The sequence below is a fragment of the Poecilia formosa genome, unplaced genomic scaffold (assembly GCF_000485575.1).
Source record: "Poecilia formosa unplaced genomic scaffold, Poecilia_formosa-5.1.2 Scaffold197, whole genome shotgun sequence".
Classification (NCBI taxonomy): Eukaryota; Metazoa; Chordata; class Actinopteri; order Cyprinodontiformes; family Poeciliidae; genus Poecilia; species Poecilia formosa.
Window position 1 is genome coordinate 897,459 of NW_006800136.1, and position 15,039 is coordinate 912,497.

At 40.4% G+C, this 15,039-nt stretch overlaps 1 protein-coding gene across 2 annotated transcripts in view; it reads left to right on the forward strand.

The window, feature by feature from the left end:
- LOC103148081 (schwannomin-interacting protein 1-like) overlaps positions 1-15,039 on the forward strand; it is a 265,763-nt gene that overhangs the window by 823 nt on the left and 249,901 nt on the right. For both annotated transcript variants that reach the window (XM_007566705.2, XM_007566706.2), the window contains exons 3-5: positions 10,030-10,097; positions 10,358-10,426; positions 12,605-12,746. In XM_007566705.2, coding sequence (XP_007566767.2) covers positions 10,030-10,097; positions 10,358-10,426; positions 12,605-12,746 — 279 coding nt within the window. The remainder of the gene's footprint in view (positions 1-10,029; positions 10,098-10,357; positions 10,427-12,604; positions 12,747-15,039) is intronic.

Consider the following 15,039-nt stretch of genomic DNA (forward strand, 5'->3'; position numbering starts at 1 on the left):
AAAGGTAATTATTTTCCATAATGTAATGATAAAAATTAAACGGTCATATATTTTAGATTCATTGCACACCAACTGAAATATTTATTGTTTTAATACTGATAATTTTGGCATACAGCTCATGAAAACCCAAAATCCCTGTCTCAAAAAATTAGCATATTTCATCCGACCAATAAAATAAATGTTTTAATACCAAAAAAGTTAACCTTTAAATAATTATGTTAAGTTATGCATTCAATACTTGGTCAGGAATCCTTTTGCAGCCTTCAATGCTGCATGGAGGCAATCAGCTTGTGGCACTGCTGAGGTGTTATGGAGGCCCAGGATGCTCCGATAGCGGCTTTAAGCTCATCCAGAGTTTTGGGTCTTGCGTCTCAACTTTCTCTTCACAATATCCCACAGATTATCTATGGGGTTCAGGTCAGGAGAGTTGGCAGGCAAATTGAGCACAGTAATACCATGGTCCGTAATACCAGTGGTTTTGGCACTGTGAGCAGGTGCCAAGTTGTGCTGAAAAATGAAATCTTCATCTCCATAAAGTTTTTCAGCAGATGAAAGCATGAAGTGCTCCAAAATCTCCTGATAGCTGCTGCATTGACCCTGCCCTTGATAAAACACAGTGGACCAACACCAGCAGCTGACATGGCTCCCCAGACCATCACTGACTGTGGGTACTTCACACTGGACTTCTGGCATTTTGGCATTTCCTTCTCCCCAGTCTTCCTCCAGACTCTGGTACCTTGATTTCCGAATGACATGCAACATTTTCTTTCATCTGAAAAAAGTACTTTGGACCACTGAGTAACAGTCCAGTGCTGCTTCTCTGTAGCCCAGGTCAGGCGCTTCTGCCGCTGTTTCTGGTTCAAAAGTGGCTTGACTTGGGGAATGAGGGACCTGTAGCCCCTTTCCTACACACGCCTGTGCACAGTGGCTATGGATGTTTCTACTCCAGACTCAGTCCACTGCTTCCGCAGGTCCCCCAAGGTCTGGAATCGGCCCTTCCTCAGGGTCCGGTCACCTCTTCTCGTTGTGCAGCGTTTTCTGCCACACTTTTTCCTTCCCACAGACTTCCCACTGAGGTGCCTCGATACAGCACTCTGGGAACAGCCTATTCGTTCAGAAATTTCTTTCTGTGTCTCACCCTCTTGCTTGAGGGTGTCAATGATGGCCTTCTGGACAGCAGTCAGGTCAGGAGTCTGACCCATGATTGTGGTTTTGAGTAACGAACCAGGCTGGGAGTTTTTAAAAGCCTCAGGAATCTTTTGTAGGTGTTTAGAGTTACTCTGTTGATTCAGATGATGAGGTTAATTGCTCGTTCAGAGAACCTTTTCATGATATGCTAATTTTTTGAGACAGGGATTTTGGGTTTTCAAGAGCTGTTTGCCAAAATCATCAGTGTTAAAACAATAAAAGACCAGAAATATTTCAGTTGGTGTGCAATGAATCTAAAATATATGACAGTTTAATTTTTATCATTACATTATGGAAAATAATGAACTTTATCACAATATGCTAATTTTTTGAGAAGGACCTGTATATATAATTTTGACCTTTCTTCTCAAATTCCATCTCAGTCTCCTTTGCAGTCTGAGTTTTTTTTTTTTATTCCAGGACTGCACCATGTTTAGTTGTAACTATCTTCCCATCAACTCTTGCCAGCTCTCTCCTAGACCTTAACCCTGATAAAAAGAAAAGGATCACCACAGCATGACACTGACACTGCCATGTTTCATTAACATGCAACATTTTACCATTTTAAATGGGAACTCAACTAGACTGCATGTTGTAGTTCAATAACTTGGATCAAATCATAAATTGATCTTGAATCTGTCTGTACAACCAATATTTTTTTTTGTAAAATACCTTGAGACGCCAGTTGTTTTAATTTGGAGGTTTATAACTAAACTGAATTAAATTGAACTGAATTGACTTGTCAGTGCTTTTGACATTGTGAAGATGCATTTAGTGTGATTTTATTTATATTGATAGTTACTCAGTTTGTTTGGAGCAAACACATTTTACACCTAGACTGCAATTTAAAATTTTAGGGAATAACACTTATGAAAATAAAAGGCTTGCTTCCTGCTTTCCTAATGACTTAGTTTTCTAATTCCTCGTTTCTGCCGATCAGGTCAGTGCATTTAGGTACGCTGTTTTGTCCTCCGACGTATGCAGCGTTCAGAAGGGCATTTCCACCGCCAGCTGGACTCTCTTTGGACTTTAAAGTTAAACCCAAATGCCCAATGTGGCGTCCATCCTAGTGTCTCATTCTTGTTGCAACTATTGACATTTTTATATCTCCCAATTGTGTGACCCCATGTAGCTCTTCCCTAACCATACTACACCGTTGTCGTATGGATCAACACTGAAGGGGGCCGAGGAATGGGCCACTTTTACGACAACACCAGACAAAATACTGTACAGACCCGCACCGACCCATGTTGTACCGCTGAATGGAAAACAAGGGACAGAATACTGGTTTCCTAGCTTTTTCAGTAAAGTGTGATCTTTTTTGTAAAACCATTTCCCATTTTGAGTAGGAATGAGTGTTTTTGCCACTTTACGACTTTCAAGTTTGGAATAGGACAAACAGTATTCCTTTTCATAAATATTCTACGTAACAGTAGGCTACTGTGCTTTAACATTAATCAGTTTGAGTTGGGATACCTATAATTTTATTATAGCTCAAGTTCACTTCAGGGTTTCCATCATGAGAATAGCTGAAAAAGTTCCCATTTTCTAACTTATGCCATACTTTGTACCCTCATCTTCAGCAGAAACAGCCAAACTGCTCAGCTGGAATGAGTGCTCCCCATCTCATTGAGTTCAAAGAGTTCAGAAACTCAGACAGCTGTTAGTTAAAGAGAGAACTCGCATGAATCATCTTTAACAGACGTATCCGATTTTTTTATTTTAATTTTTTTTTTGTCTCTCTCCCTAAGTGTAGGTGTGGGACTTCACCTGGCTTGTATTGAGCTTCTGAATATTTAATGCCAGTGATGTAGCGCTGCACATTATCGGCGGCCGTGGATATCGAGCCTGTGAGGTCTGAAAGCTCTGCTCCATCAAAAGCTTCCGACTTACTCTGCAATATGTTGCAACGGCGGAACCCTCCGTTGCACACAAAAGGCTCTCATTTTGTTCCTCTGCTGCTCTAAACTTTAGGAGTTTTAAATCCATATCTGATTAGATCCGTTCCAGTTATGGCAACTGATGCAGCCTCATCAGATCCACATCCACCAGGAGAGAGAGAGAGAGAGAGAACGCGAGCAAAAGCAAGCAGGGTCTCGCTGAAACGCTAATCAGTAATCGGCAGGAGGAAATATGAATAAGAATACAAATGTGGGTTGTTGGTTAGGGAGGCAGCTCCGCTGACTGTGTTTGCATGAGTGATTCAGATTCACTGGCGAGGCAGGAACCCCCCTGAGAAACACATTAATCTATCCAGCTATTACCTCGTAATCAATGGGACAGCTGAATTTTACAGCCGTGCCGTGTTGTTAACCATTTCACCGAGAGCTTATTTAAACAGCTCGCCAAATCGGTCACATTTAATGAAGTTCCGCACGAAATGTATGCTTTGGCATGCACGCTTGTTGTTTTAAAAATAATTTAGGACCACATTTTGTAATGTTCTACAGAAACCCTTTCTTTTTAAATAAACTGCATCAGCACAGGAGCAGGGATCCGGCGTCAATGGGTGTCACTCAGACGTAGTGTTGTGTATCATATGGGGGGGGTTGTACATAGTGAGCGTGTGGTGCCAGGGATGGGTGTCATATTTCAGAAGTGCATCATTGTATCTCTCCCAGCGGGACGCTGCAGTGCTGAGTGCTGTTTGCTCCGGCTCACTCAAATGCTATGCGATAGAGTCGTAATAACCTGTGCAGGAACACGACGAACCTGCACAGTGATGGATACATGTCATTTTGGTACAGCGTGAACTTCAGATGGAGACTTACAGGTATTATCTGTGCGCGCACGTGTGCGTGTCCGTGTGTGTGTGTGTGTGTGTGTGTGTGATGTGTGCAGATTTCTTCTGTGGTTCAATACCATAAAAAAGTGTCATTAAATTGCTCAATAAATCCACCAACTCATATGCAAAAACACAAGCTTGAGTGCTCACACCTACATTCTCCAGGTCTATAGTGATTTCCATCTGCTCTGTTTACGACTACAGCTGGAATGGTTTCGGTGTGTAAGCTTAGCCTTTGATCAGCCAAAGAAGATCTCTCACAATAATGAATGTTACGCACCTTTCTCTCGGTATGTTAAAGGAATAGCTTTGATACTTTTTTTTTAAAGCAGGGTCCTTTGAAGTTGCTCTCAGTTATAGTTTCCTTACCTTTTACACGGGGTTCCTATGGAGAAAAATATATGAAACTGTATGAAACGTGATTTCTATGTTTTCTAGGTTTGTAAAAAAAAAAAAAAAAAAAAATACAATTAGATTATGAGCAGCTTTTACTGCTTCAGAAAAGTGTTAGGTAATATGTTATGTCCTTTTGCCTTTGTTTCTTTTTTTTCCTTGTGCTGTCCCTTTTCTGTTTTAACCTCTTTCCTTCTGCTCGTCCTTCCTTCTTCCTTCACTCTTTCTCTTTCTTTGTTCAGTTATTCTTTCATTGTGTCCTTCCTGTCTTCCTCTATTTCCTTCCCTTTTTTCCAACCTCTATCTTTTCTTCCTTCCTCAGTCTTTTGTCCCCTTGCCTGTTTTCCTCCCTACATTCTGTCTTTTCATCCTTCCTTTCTACTTTCTGATTCCTTTCATCCTTTCATCTGTCCTTCTTTCCATGTCTTGTGTTCCCATTCTTGCTTTTGTTCATCTTTCTTTTCCCTTCTTATGGCCTTCTTGTGTGTCTCTTTTCATCTCAAAAATCCCTTTTTTGTTGGCTTTGTGTATGTAACATTCAAATTACTGGAATAACTTTAGTTGATTAAACTGTATCCCTGTAAAAGAAAAAAAAATGTTTTTCACATATATGTACAGATACTTTAATATAAAAGACAGAATTACATCTGCATATATTTAGATGTAAAATCCAAAAGTTCTAAGAATCAGATTCAGCATGACATCCTCTACAAGGAATGAGAAACACAGAAATGATGTTGCTGTAGTCTTTGTTGCCTTTTGTGTGTGTGTGTGTGTGTGTTGGATTGATCTTTCACCCTCTGCCTTTTCAACCTGTCAAAAATCCACACACCTTCACATCTACCCAGAAATGTTCTCGTAATCTTTTCCACGATGCCTTTTCCTTAATGATATGCTCTCCCACTCCTCTCAGAATAGCTGAGATTCTGTTTGTGTTAAGCCTGAGGAAATTCATCCCTTCTTTTTCAAGCCATTAGCTAAACACAAAATTAATTGGCAAAAAGTTTTGATAATGCATCAGGCCTCGTGCTCATTATCAGGAGGAATTATAAATCATTAGTGGCTCTCTGCTTATTAAATGAGGAGATTAGTGAAGTGAAATCAGGAGGAGAATTTTAAAAATATGTCTTTAACCTGTGCTGCTTAAGAATCTGTGATTCTTAAAGGTACAGTACCTTGTGTTGCTATGTATGCCCCCTGGACTTTTTTTACATTAGAAGTACCAACTTAAATATATTTTTGAGAATTTTAATGTGATAGCACAAAATAGCATGACTGTGAGGTGGAAGGAAAATTATAGTTTTCAGAAATAAAATTCTGAAAAGTCCAACTTGCTCTCAACCCCCTTTACTGCTGTACCCCTAAGTAAAATTCATTGCAACCAATTGCTTTGAGAAGTAACATTGAAAAGCGTGCATCATTTTCCTTCCACTCCACAATTATCCACTCTAACACATATATTTCACATTTGTAAAGTTACAAAATCTGACAAACCAAAAGGCTGTGACTGTTTTTGACAGACAAAATTAGCAGTTTTTTTTTATGTCTTTGTACAAATGTCCCTTTTTGCTTTTACCCATTTGTTGCTCCGTTGTGCCTGACTTTGAACCCATTTGCAAGTGCAGCAACATGAGTTTCGTGTTAATGTATAGCAGGGGTGGCCAAGTCCAGTCCTCGAGAGCCACCATCCTGCAAGTTTTAGAAGTATCCTTACTCCAACAGACCGGGATCAGCTCTACAGAGGCCTGATAACGAGCCAGTCATTTGATTCAGGTGTGTTGAAGCAGGGATGCATCTGAAACTTGCAGGATGGTGGCTCTCGAGGACTGGACTTGGCCACCCCTGATGTATAGCATTAATTTTACCATCTATCAATAACAAATCGATCATTGCCACTGAACCAGAATGCCCTTCTTCTTCTCCTTCTCTTCAGCCAAAAGGTTTATTAAAAAAGAAATGCATGAACACATCAGTGTTTGCTATATTGCCCTATAGCTACACACAGCAAGGGAAAACGGCACTTATGTAGTCACATGAATGCATCAGTGAGGCCTGCGTCCCTCAGCAGGTCCTTTTTGAGCTCAGGGACTTGAGGCAAAAGAGTAAATGTTGTCTCCATATTACTCCTTGCACACGATCTGCATGTAAATTGATTTCCGATGCGGTGAATAATGAGCATCTTCGCCAGAAGAGCCTTTCTGATTGGGTATTTCCTCAGGCTGATGGGCAAGTCAAGTTACAGCCGGTTGTCCGTTGCTTGCTGCAATCAGATCCACTGGGGTCACTCGGAGACGTGTGTGTGTGTGCTCACATATTGACGTGTGACTTTCCTCTTTCTTTTTTTTTTTGTCTGCACTGACATCTACACGTCTTTTTATATGTGTAAGTCGGCTTTACCACTGGCAGAGGATGAAATGGATATTGAGGATCTCCAAAACAGTCAGAGGAATGCGTGTGTGTGTGTGTGTGTGTGTGTGTGTGTGTGTGTCTGTTTCAGCTAAGTTTGCCATCGATCTCTGCGAGACATCTAGGACTGAGAAATTATTATTTTAATAACTCATCAATTAAACGGAAGCACGCTTTCTTCTGCCTGTTTGCAGTTTTCCTTCCCTTCCTTCCTCTTTTCCTTCTGTCGTCCATTTTTCAGCAGCTTAATGCTAATTAATGTCTCCCTTCACCTCATCTTGCTCTGCCATCTCCTGACTGCCCTTATTATGGTTCCAAGCCCACGGAAGCGAGAGAACGGGCCATGCAAAGCACGGCCATTCGCCTGCTCCCAGTGGAGAATCCTATTCTAATTGTACAAATTTTCCACAATTTGTTGCTACTTTTCTTCTCTGCTAAAATGTATTGGATGGAAGAACTATAAAATTCTGGAGCGAATCTCATGAGGCAGACAAGTAGAGACTAGCTTCAGTCACATCAATCCTCTGGAATTTACTTTATCTTCATCTTCTGCTTCCACTTACCTGAGTTTGAGTTCTGATGGTGTCAAATTCGGGATGGAAACCCAGAAATCTGAAGTTAAATGCCTGGGATCCTTGTGGGTCTCCTCTCAATGGAATGTGCCCAGCAAAATCCCTAAAGAGAGTTGCCGAATAGACCTCACGATCAGATGTCTGAACCACCTCAGCCGACCCCTTCTGATGCAGAGGAGCAGCTGCTGAATTCAGAACTGCCTCTGCGTGATGGATCTACTTGTCTTATTTCAAACATTGAGCCCAGTCCTCCCACGGAGGTAACTCACCTCAGCCGCTTGGGTCCTGGAAGCGCATTCCTTTATTCATGATTACCTCATGGCCATACTTGAGAGTCGGCCATAGATAGAATGATAAATCAAGAGCTTTGCTGTTTGGGTGTAATCTTTCCTCACCATGACAGAGCTGAGCAGCACCCATTTCCCTTTAGGCGAGTCAACTTGAAGACCCTGCAGAGAGAATTCGAAGATATAAAGCTTAATTGAGAATTTACCTTATTCAAACTCTAATTTTGTATGGATTATGCCTTTCAATTGGCTGAGAGAGCATATACAGCAAAGGCATTAAACATGAAGATAAGTGTATGAAGGTACAGGAAAGACTGACATTGTCCTACCAGCAGACTGCAATCCGTCTATCAATTTGTTGCTCCGTCATGCATCACTTATAAAGACACTTGAACGACACTGTAGGCAGAGACGGCTACTCAACCCAGAGGAAGAAATCCAACTTTTTCCCGGCTGAGAACCACAGCGTCAGACAGGGGGAAGCTGAGTCTGCAGTCAGTTAACTTCTCGAGAACATGCCAAAGGTGTTGGATTGGCCCCAACAGATGCACATCACCAGCAATAAACAAAAATGAGACCCTGAGGTTCCCAAACCAGACACCACTGTCTCGACTGCAGCATCGTGAACAAGGGGCAGGCCTGGCTGACTTAAACCAGCAGCAGTAACACGCTTGATTTTATGCTGAAAATCTGGATGGTGCACTTGCTTAGAGTATACAAGTATCGTATACCCCATACTTCCACAGCATTCCTCATTAAATGCCTCAGGGACCATTGTTGTAGCCCTTCTCCAGATCCATAAAATACATGTGCAGAGGACAATCAGACTCCCATGATCCGCTTGACAGGTTACCAGTGTTAAAGATGTAGTCTGAAGCCCCAAAACTATAGCATATCTATTCTAAAAAAGAGAGTTTCATGGACATAAAAGCAGCAGATGTGTTTACTCATCACATTTGTCTGTCTTATAACAAAGGTATTTCCTTGCGGTTTTTGTGACCTACCCTTTTTATTATCGTTTGACTCATTACTCAACTTCCCACGCCATCTGGATGCAGCCTTCAGTCGATGCATCTCTACAATAGTTGATTCATCTAAACTCTTCAAAGAAACCTTTATTGCTTTCTGCCCATTTATATCAATAGGGAACTTCTGCTTTAGTGAGTGGAAAAGCAACTGAACAGAAAAACGAGTATGTTAGAGGTATGGTGTTTGGACAGAATGCATCACTACACAAAGGGGGAAAAAAAAGTTTGAATGTATTTCACCCCAGAGTTATGTACCAATTTTAAGTACATAAAAAGCATATTTTATCTAGTCTGAGTTTTACCAAGGCAAATGGTCAATTAGGGCCATTTGCGGTCTTATCAAACATTGATCAGACCGTAAAAGTCTATTTGTACTTCCTGTAGAAACTTATATGTAATCTTATGTGATAATGTCTCCACCTGGGTCTGTTGCCTAATTACATTCTTGGATTTTAAGCATGTTTAATCGAGGTATTCTTATGCAAATGTTGTGAACATGTCATTATGGGCTTGATGGATAATTATCTGTACAAATATTCTTGCTCTACTATCCCCTGCTGCAGCTAATAGGCCTGCAGTTGTTTATGTAGACATACAGCAGTACCAAGCATAATTTGCATTCATCTAGTTTTGCTTGCTTATACACCTGAAAATGGCAAGTATGCTCATTCACGTTTAGCAGTATATCTGTTTTCACCAATTCGTGCAGCTTATTAGCAGCAAACTGCTGCTAGATGTTGTTCAATGGTCTGTAACTTCACGCTTTTGTGACACTTAATGCAAGGGTAATAAGTAAAACAGTTTGCTGCACAATGAGCTCATCTTTGGAAATAGTAGCTTACTGCTGCGCTAAGTGGAACTTATTCCGCTCTACCAAAGATCCGTGGCTTGAACAACAGATTGAGATCCATGACAACAGCTGTTTTAAAGTAACTTGAACATTGTATCATGGGAAACTGTGAACTAAATATATTCTCCTAACCTTCATGTACATGGTCTTGGGAAAATGTTAGCATCCCTTAAACGTTTTACACAAGTAGTCCCGCTACAATGACAAACTTTAAGTCATCAAACTCTGTCAAAAAGAGTCCAAAGAAGGAATAGCCTGCATAGTTCCAGTTATGTTTTGCCTAATCGAGGTAACTTCCTGAAGAACACGAGTGTTTCTATTCTTTTCAAATAGTAATCAGTTTAAAACTTAAAACATTTAGGTTATACTGTATATAGCAGTTCAGGTAAAGCTATGCCACACAGGAGCAGGTATACGTGAGCCACTTTACAATCATGATGACTACATGTGAAACTACAGCGCCATGCTTTGCAGCATCGCTGGTGAGGGAATCTGAAAACTCTGCATTTTTACCGCACAGGAAGAAGTGAAGAGCTATCATCGCTGCTGCAGCCACAGCGGAGGGCCAGCACTTCAGAAGATTGAGAGGTAAGAGACTGAAGTGCCTCAATTTTTACCTCGGTTTTATGGAAACATTTAGTTCATGGAAAGAGGATGTCGGACTATTGAGCAAGCTCAGTTTCTTACCAAACATCGCTTATATTTTGGCTCAACAGAATCGTTTTTTACACTAAGGAGCAAAGAAACCTCCACCAACTGAAGAAATATTTTTTGCCTCAAATAGGTGAGCTTTAAACTGCATCTGCTGTGTTGATGGATTTCCATTTGTGTCAATTTGAAACATGCAGGAGCGAGGAGGACAACAAAAACTCGTCTCACCGAGAGCAGCGACAGCACTTGGAGATAAAGGCCACTATGTGAGTATGACCTGCGGCCTAAAATTTAAATTTCACACTCCCATCTCACAGCCACAGTACCTTTGGTCCCCGAAAGGACTATGTGCAGCTTTGCACCAGAGATCAATCTATGTGTGGCTTTAATGCAATTTTTGCAGTGATTAGATTTTGGATTCTGGGGTCAGAGTGCAATATTGAGCGCATGAGCTGTTGTAGACTCCAATCTAATGTGGTTCTACCTAAACATGGGCAAACGGCTTCAGTACAACAGTGCGCACTCCCCTCGGGCTTTCACTTCCTTGAAAGTTTGAGTATGGAGAAGAAAAACCTCTCTATGTGTAGAGGTACAAGAAAAGGGTATAGAAAGGTGAAACAAACTGAGGAAAAAAATAAGTTTGGAGAAACTCAGGGGGAAAAAAAAGTCTGAAGAGGGGGAGAACGGAGGCAAAGAAGGGAGCAACAGTGTAGAAAATGGGGCTGGACGAAGGCAGCTGGAGAGGTATTGGTTTTGGAGCGAAGAGTTATGGCTTTATTCAATTTGTTCTATTCGGTTCAGCTGTCTCTCTGCTCCACTGGAGGTGAAGGTGTTTCTCCATCAGGTAATTGATCCTGCGCTCCATCATGAACCTCAGCGTTGGGGGCTGCAGCGGGGGGGGGGTGCATGGATGAAAGAGACTCGAAAGTGATAGATGGAGCAAGAACTGTTTGTAAAGGTTGCGAACCGAAGCGTGACAGAAGTCGAGGAGAGAGGTCAAGGAAGTGTGCAAACCAGTGTCAACAAAACATGAAATTGCAAAAGTATAAAGAAAGAAAATAAAAACTGATGGGACAAGTTGGAAAGAAGATTTACATTAGTCATTTTCCATTTAAGAATGAAATAAAAATATCATTATTTACTTCAACATATGTCTAGTCTGTTGTGTTTAATAATTACCGATATTTCACTCATCACTTTGTTCCCTTTGTGTTTTTCTCCTATGTTTACTTGCAGTTTACGTTTGTTTCTTTTCACCCTCTTTATGCTCCCCCACAGTTCCAGTTCACTCAGTTAATTTGACACACCCAGTAAATGAAATCTTGCTGTCATTCACTCATTGTTTGATTGTCCCGTTGCTCTCACTTCTGATCCATTTTCAGGATGCATTTCCTGCTTTTTGCTCCTTGTATTTCTAAGTTTTGTACTGTGCGTTTTAATGAAATCTTCACTCTCCTCAAAGTTTCACCTGCCTCCCGTCTGTGTTTGGGTCCACACTTCACCACACACACATTACAGAAATTGCTGAGTTTACACAAAATTACCAGACTCAAGGGTAAACTCGTAACAGTCTTGTTTGTGTTAACTATTCCTTGATTTGGATAGTATGTTTCTCTGTCCATATCACAAGACAGTTATTTTGTACATTATTATATTTACACTATGTTCTATTTACCCTAAGACCATTCTGATTTATTTCCTCCTTATCAGTGTTGCACTTTTTAGATCTCATTTTGTGCTAAACTGGTTATTAGTTCTTCTCCACTGTATTTCTGTTAGTGCTAATTTTATGTAAAATTACATTAATGACAAATTTTGGGCCAAAAATAATGTCTTTGGGTTTGTAGTCATATTTTCTCCACTCAGATTTTTGTACAGGCTTATATTAGCCTTTCCACACGAGCTGATTGAGTGGCTGGTCATTTGCTTTGATCATTTGATTGCCCACAGGGCCATCTTAAAGTTTCACAAGCTATGCAAATGTAGGTGGAATAACAAAGTAGAAAAAACAAAACAACAAACAAAACATGAAATAGAAAAACTCCAAAGAATGAAAGTGCACATGGGAAACACATGGAGGCAGTGTGATGGTTTTTGCTTAGCTTTCAATAACGCCAGAATCCCATATGTTTAGTTATGTAACGACATACAAAAGAAAGATGAAATCAATGTATTCTCTTCCTACCACTTCACAATATTCCATTTCTTTGTGCTGATCTATCATATAAAATCTGTAATAAATACTTGGATGGGAAAAAAAAAAAAACTGTTTGGAAATGTGATTAAAAAGCAGAAAAGGCCAGAGGCAATGAGGATTTGTGCAAAGCGCTGCGTGCGTAGGCAGGGGTGTACCTAAAGAAAATGATAAAACTGCAGTATAATTTTAGAATTCAGGTAACACTAATGATTAAGTCAAAATTAAAACCCTAATTGTGTTCTTTTAGCATCCAGCGGGCCTGGCGAGCCAGTATGTCCCGTAAGCTGAGCCCAGAGGTCCCAGACGAGAACCGCACCAGACACGGGTGGGAAGAGACCAGGACCTCAGAGAAAGTCCTCAACCCTGTGGTGGCTTCAGATATTTTCCCGGTAAGACTGCGGAAAAGTGAATCAAACGGACCACCATATGGCGCGAGATGAAAGTCAGTCAGCAGTGAGAGGCGCAGGCATCTTGTCCGCTGCGCCGTTTGAATTATCAAGCTCTCATCTGTTGTTTCTGTGGAGCATGAAAAACAAAACAAAAAAAAAAACAACAACAAACGGACGAGCATATGCATGAATAAAAAGACTAATGGGGAAGAAAGCAAACAGGAGGGAACAGGGGAGGGGTGTTTTCCTCCGCTGTCATTTGGTGGGGGGCCGCGGGGGTCGCACTGGCTAAGGTGGATGGGAGGCCAGCTGGCACCGTGCCCGGATCCGTAATTAGCCGTTAATTAGGTGAATTTTCAAAGCTGGTTGATTGATTAATGAAGTGCCTCTGCCCTCTTTGTCCCCCGCCTCGCCCCTCCACCGGCACTTTGTAATCTTGAGGCAGTGTGCAGAATTAAAGAGTGCTCACAGGGCATGACAGCCAAACAAAAAGCCAGAAAACAAAACAATGGGACAATCAGCAGACAGACAGAGAGAGAGAGAGAGAGAGGTGTGAATGAGAAAATCACAAAGAAAGCTGAGCTGGAGAAGCACAGGCAGAGATAAGAGGATAGATATGGATATGTGAAAAAGATTCCTTTAGATCACCTCAACTTCTAAGTGACAGACTCAGACACGCACACACACAGACATAAACCGTGCTGTGCTGCTTCCCCGTTGTCTGTTGGCTCTCACAGTGTAGTAATCACACCGAGACGCACGAGCTGCCTGTGCACACCTGCCCACGCTCTTTGCAAAGACTTAGCACAGAAAAATATGATGTCATGTCTCCGTGCTCAGCAGCTGTGGCAGCTTTGTGTGGGTTAGATTTTTTTTTTTTATTTTTTTTTTTAACCCACTCCTTTTTTCTGTGTTGGTGAGATGATGTCCTGATGAGACCTGGTGTGAATGTGCCTATGGAAATGTTGTCCTGTCAAGCTATTGTGTATTTTTGGATGTAGTTGGGATTTTGGTTCATTATCTTCAACTCAAATGTTGAAAGAATGTTCCATTAATACCATCAGTTAACCTCATGCTACTTTCAACAGATGTTTTTACTCACGACACTATGCTACTTGCTTGAAACTAAATATGAAACTTATTCCATCAGTTACTTTTTGAATAAATTGGCTAATAATTTCAAATTAAGGCAAGTTATGCTGCTCTTGAAATGCAAATATAAAAGTCTTCATCTTGTAATTACCTATTACAAATAGGACTGAAAAAGTTAATTGAGTTGAGCGAACACATTCATTGAACGCTGCTAAATAAAGCATCTGTTTTTTGATCAGTGACCCCTATCCCATTTTTGTTTTTGGAAATACACAAAAAAGGTTGCCCAAAACACCAGAAAATAATCAATCCAAAAAAACAGTTTCAATCAGGTAAAGTATTGAGACACTTCTGATGTTTTCGATCAATGACTAAATAATCAGTTTTCTACAAAAGTAAATCTTCAGTGTATGTTTTGTTAAAATATTGTTTAGTTTATTGTTAAACAGAGAAAAATGAAATAAAAAAATTCTCAAAACTTTGTTGCACATTAAAATAAACACAGACTGGCTTAAAATTGCATACTAATCAACTATTTATTTAATGACTGTGTGCTTGTAAAGTAGATTCTAATTCCTGTTTACAAAAATTCATATTTATTCCTTTAAGATTTTTTTCCACAGATTTTATTACATAAAACTGTGTTCAGGGGTAAAACGTACTTCACACAAACTGAAAACTAAAAAGTGCAACGGAGGCACTTTAAAGCTTACGTGCTCAGGATAACATTCAGAATCGCCTTAAAAGCAAAGACCACATAAAGCAATCAAAATAATAAAATCATCCAATTACAACCATGATGTTACATTTCGAAATGTTTTCAAAAAGCTTAGCCGAACTAAGGCAACTCTTGTATTTGGTCCTTCCACTTGCGGTAGTTGCTTTTGTTGAATTATGTACATTTACCCTTATAGGTCAAAATTAATTTTATTTTGGATTTTTTTAATTAGCAATCACATCATCACTTGACATCGCCGATACTGTTTTGTTAGCATCAGTAAAAGTCCACAGTGTTTGAGAGATGATGGGTTAATTCTGATTATGGACATGACACTTTGTTTTCCTCATTACTCTTCTTGCATTTCCTCTTTTTATGTGATTACTCACAGTAATTGCAGAAAGTGCTAGAGTTGTGTGTGTGTGTGGGTGTGTGTGTGTGTGTGTGTGTGTGTGTGTGAAGTTTGACTCGATTATAATAATT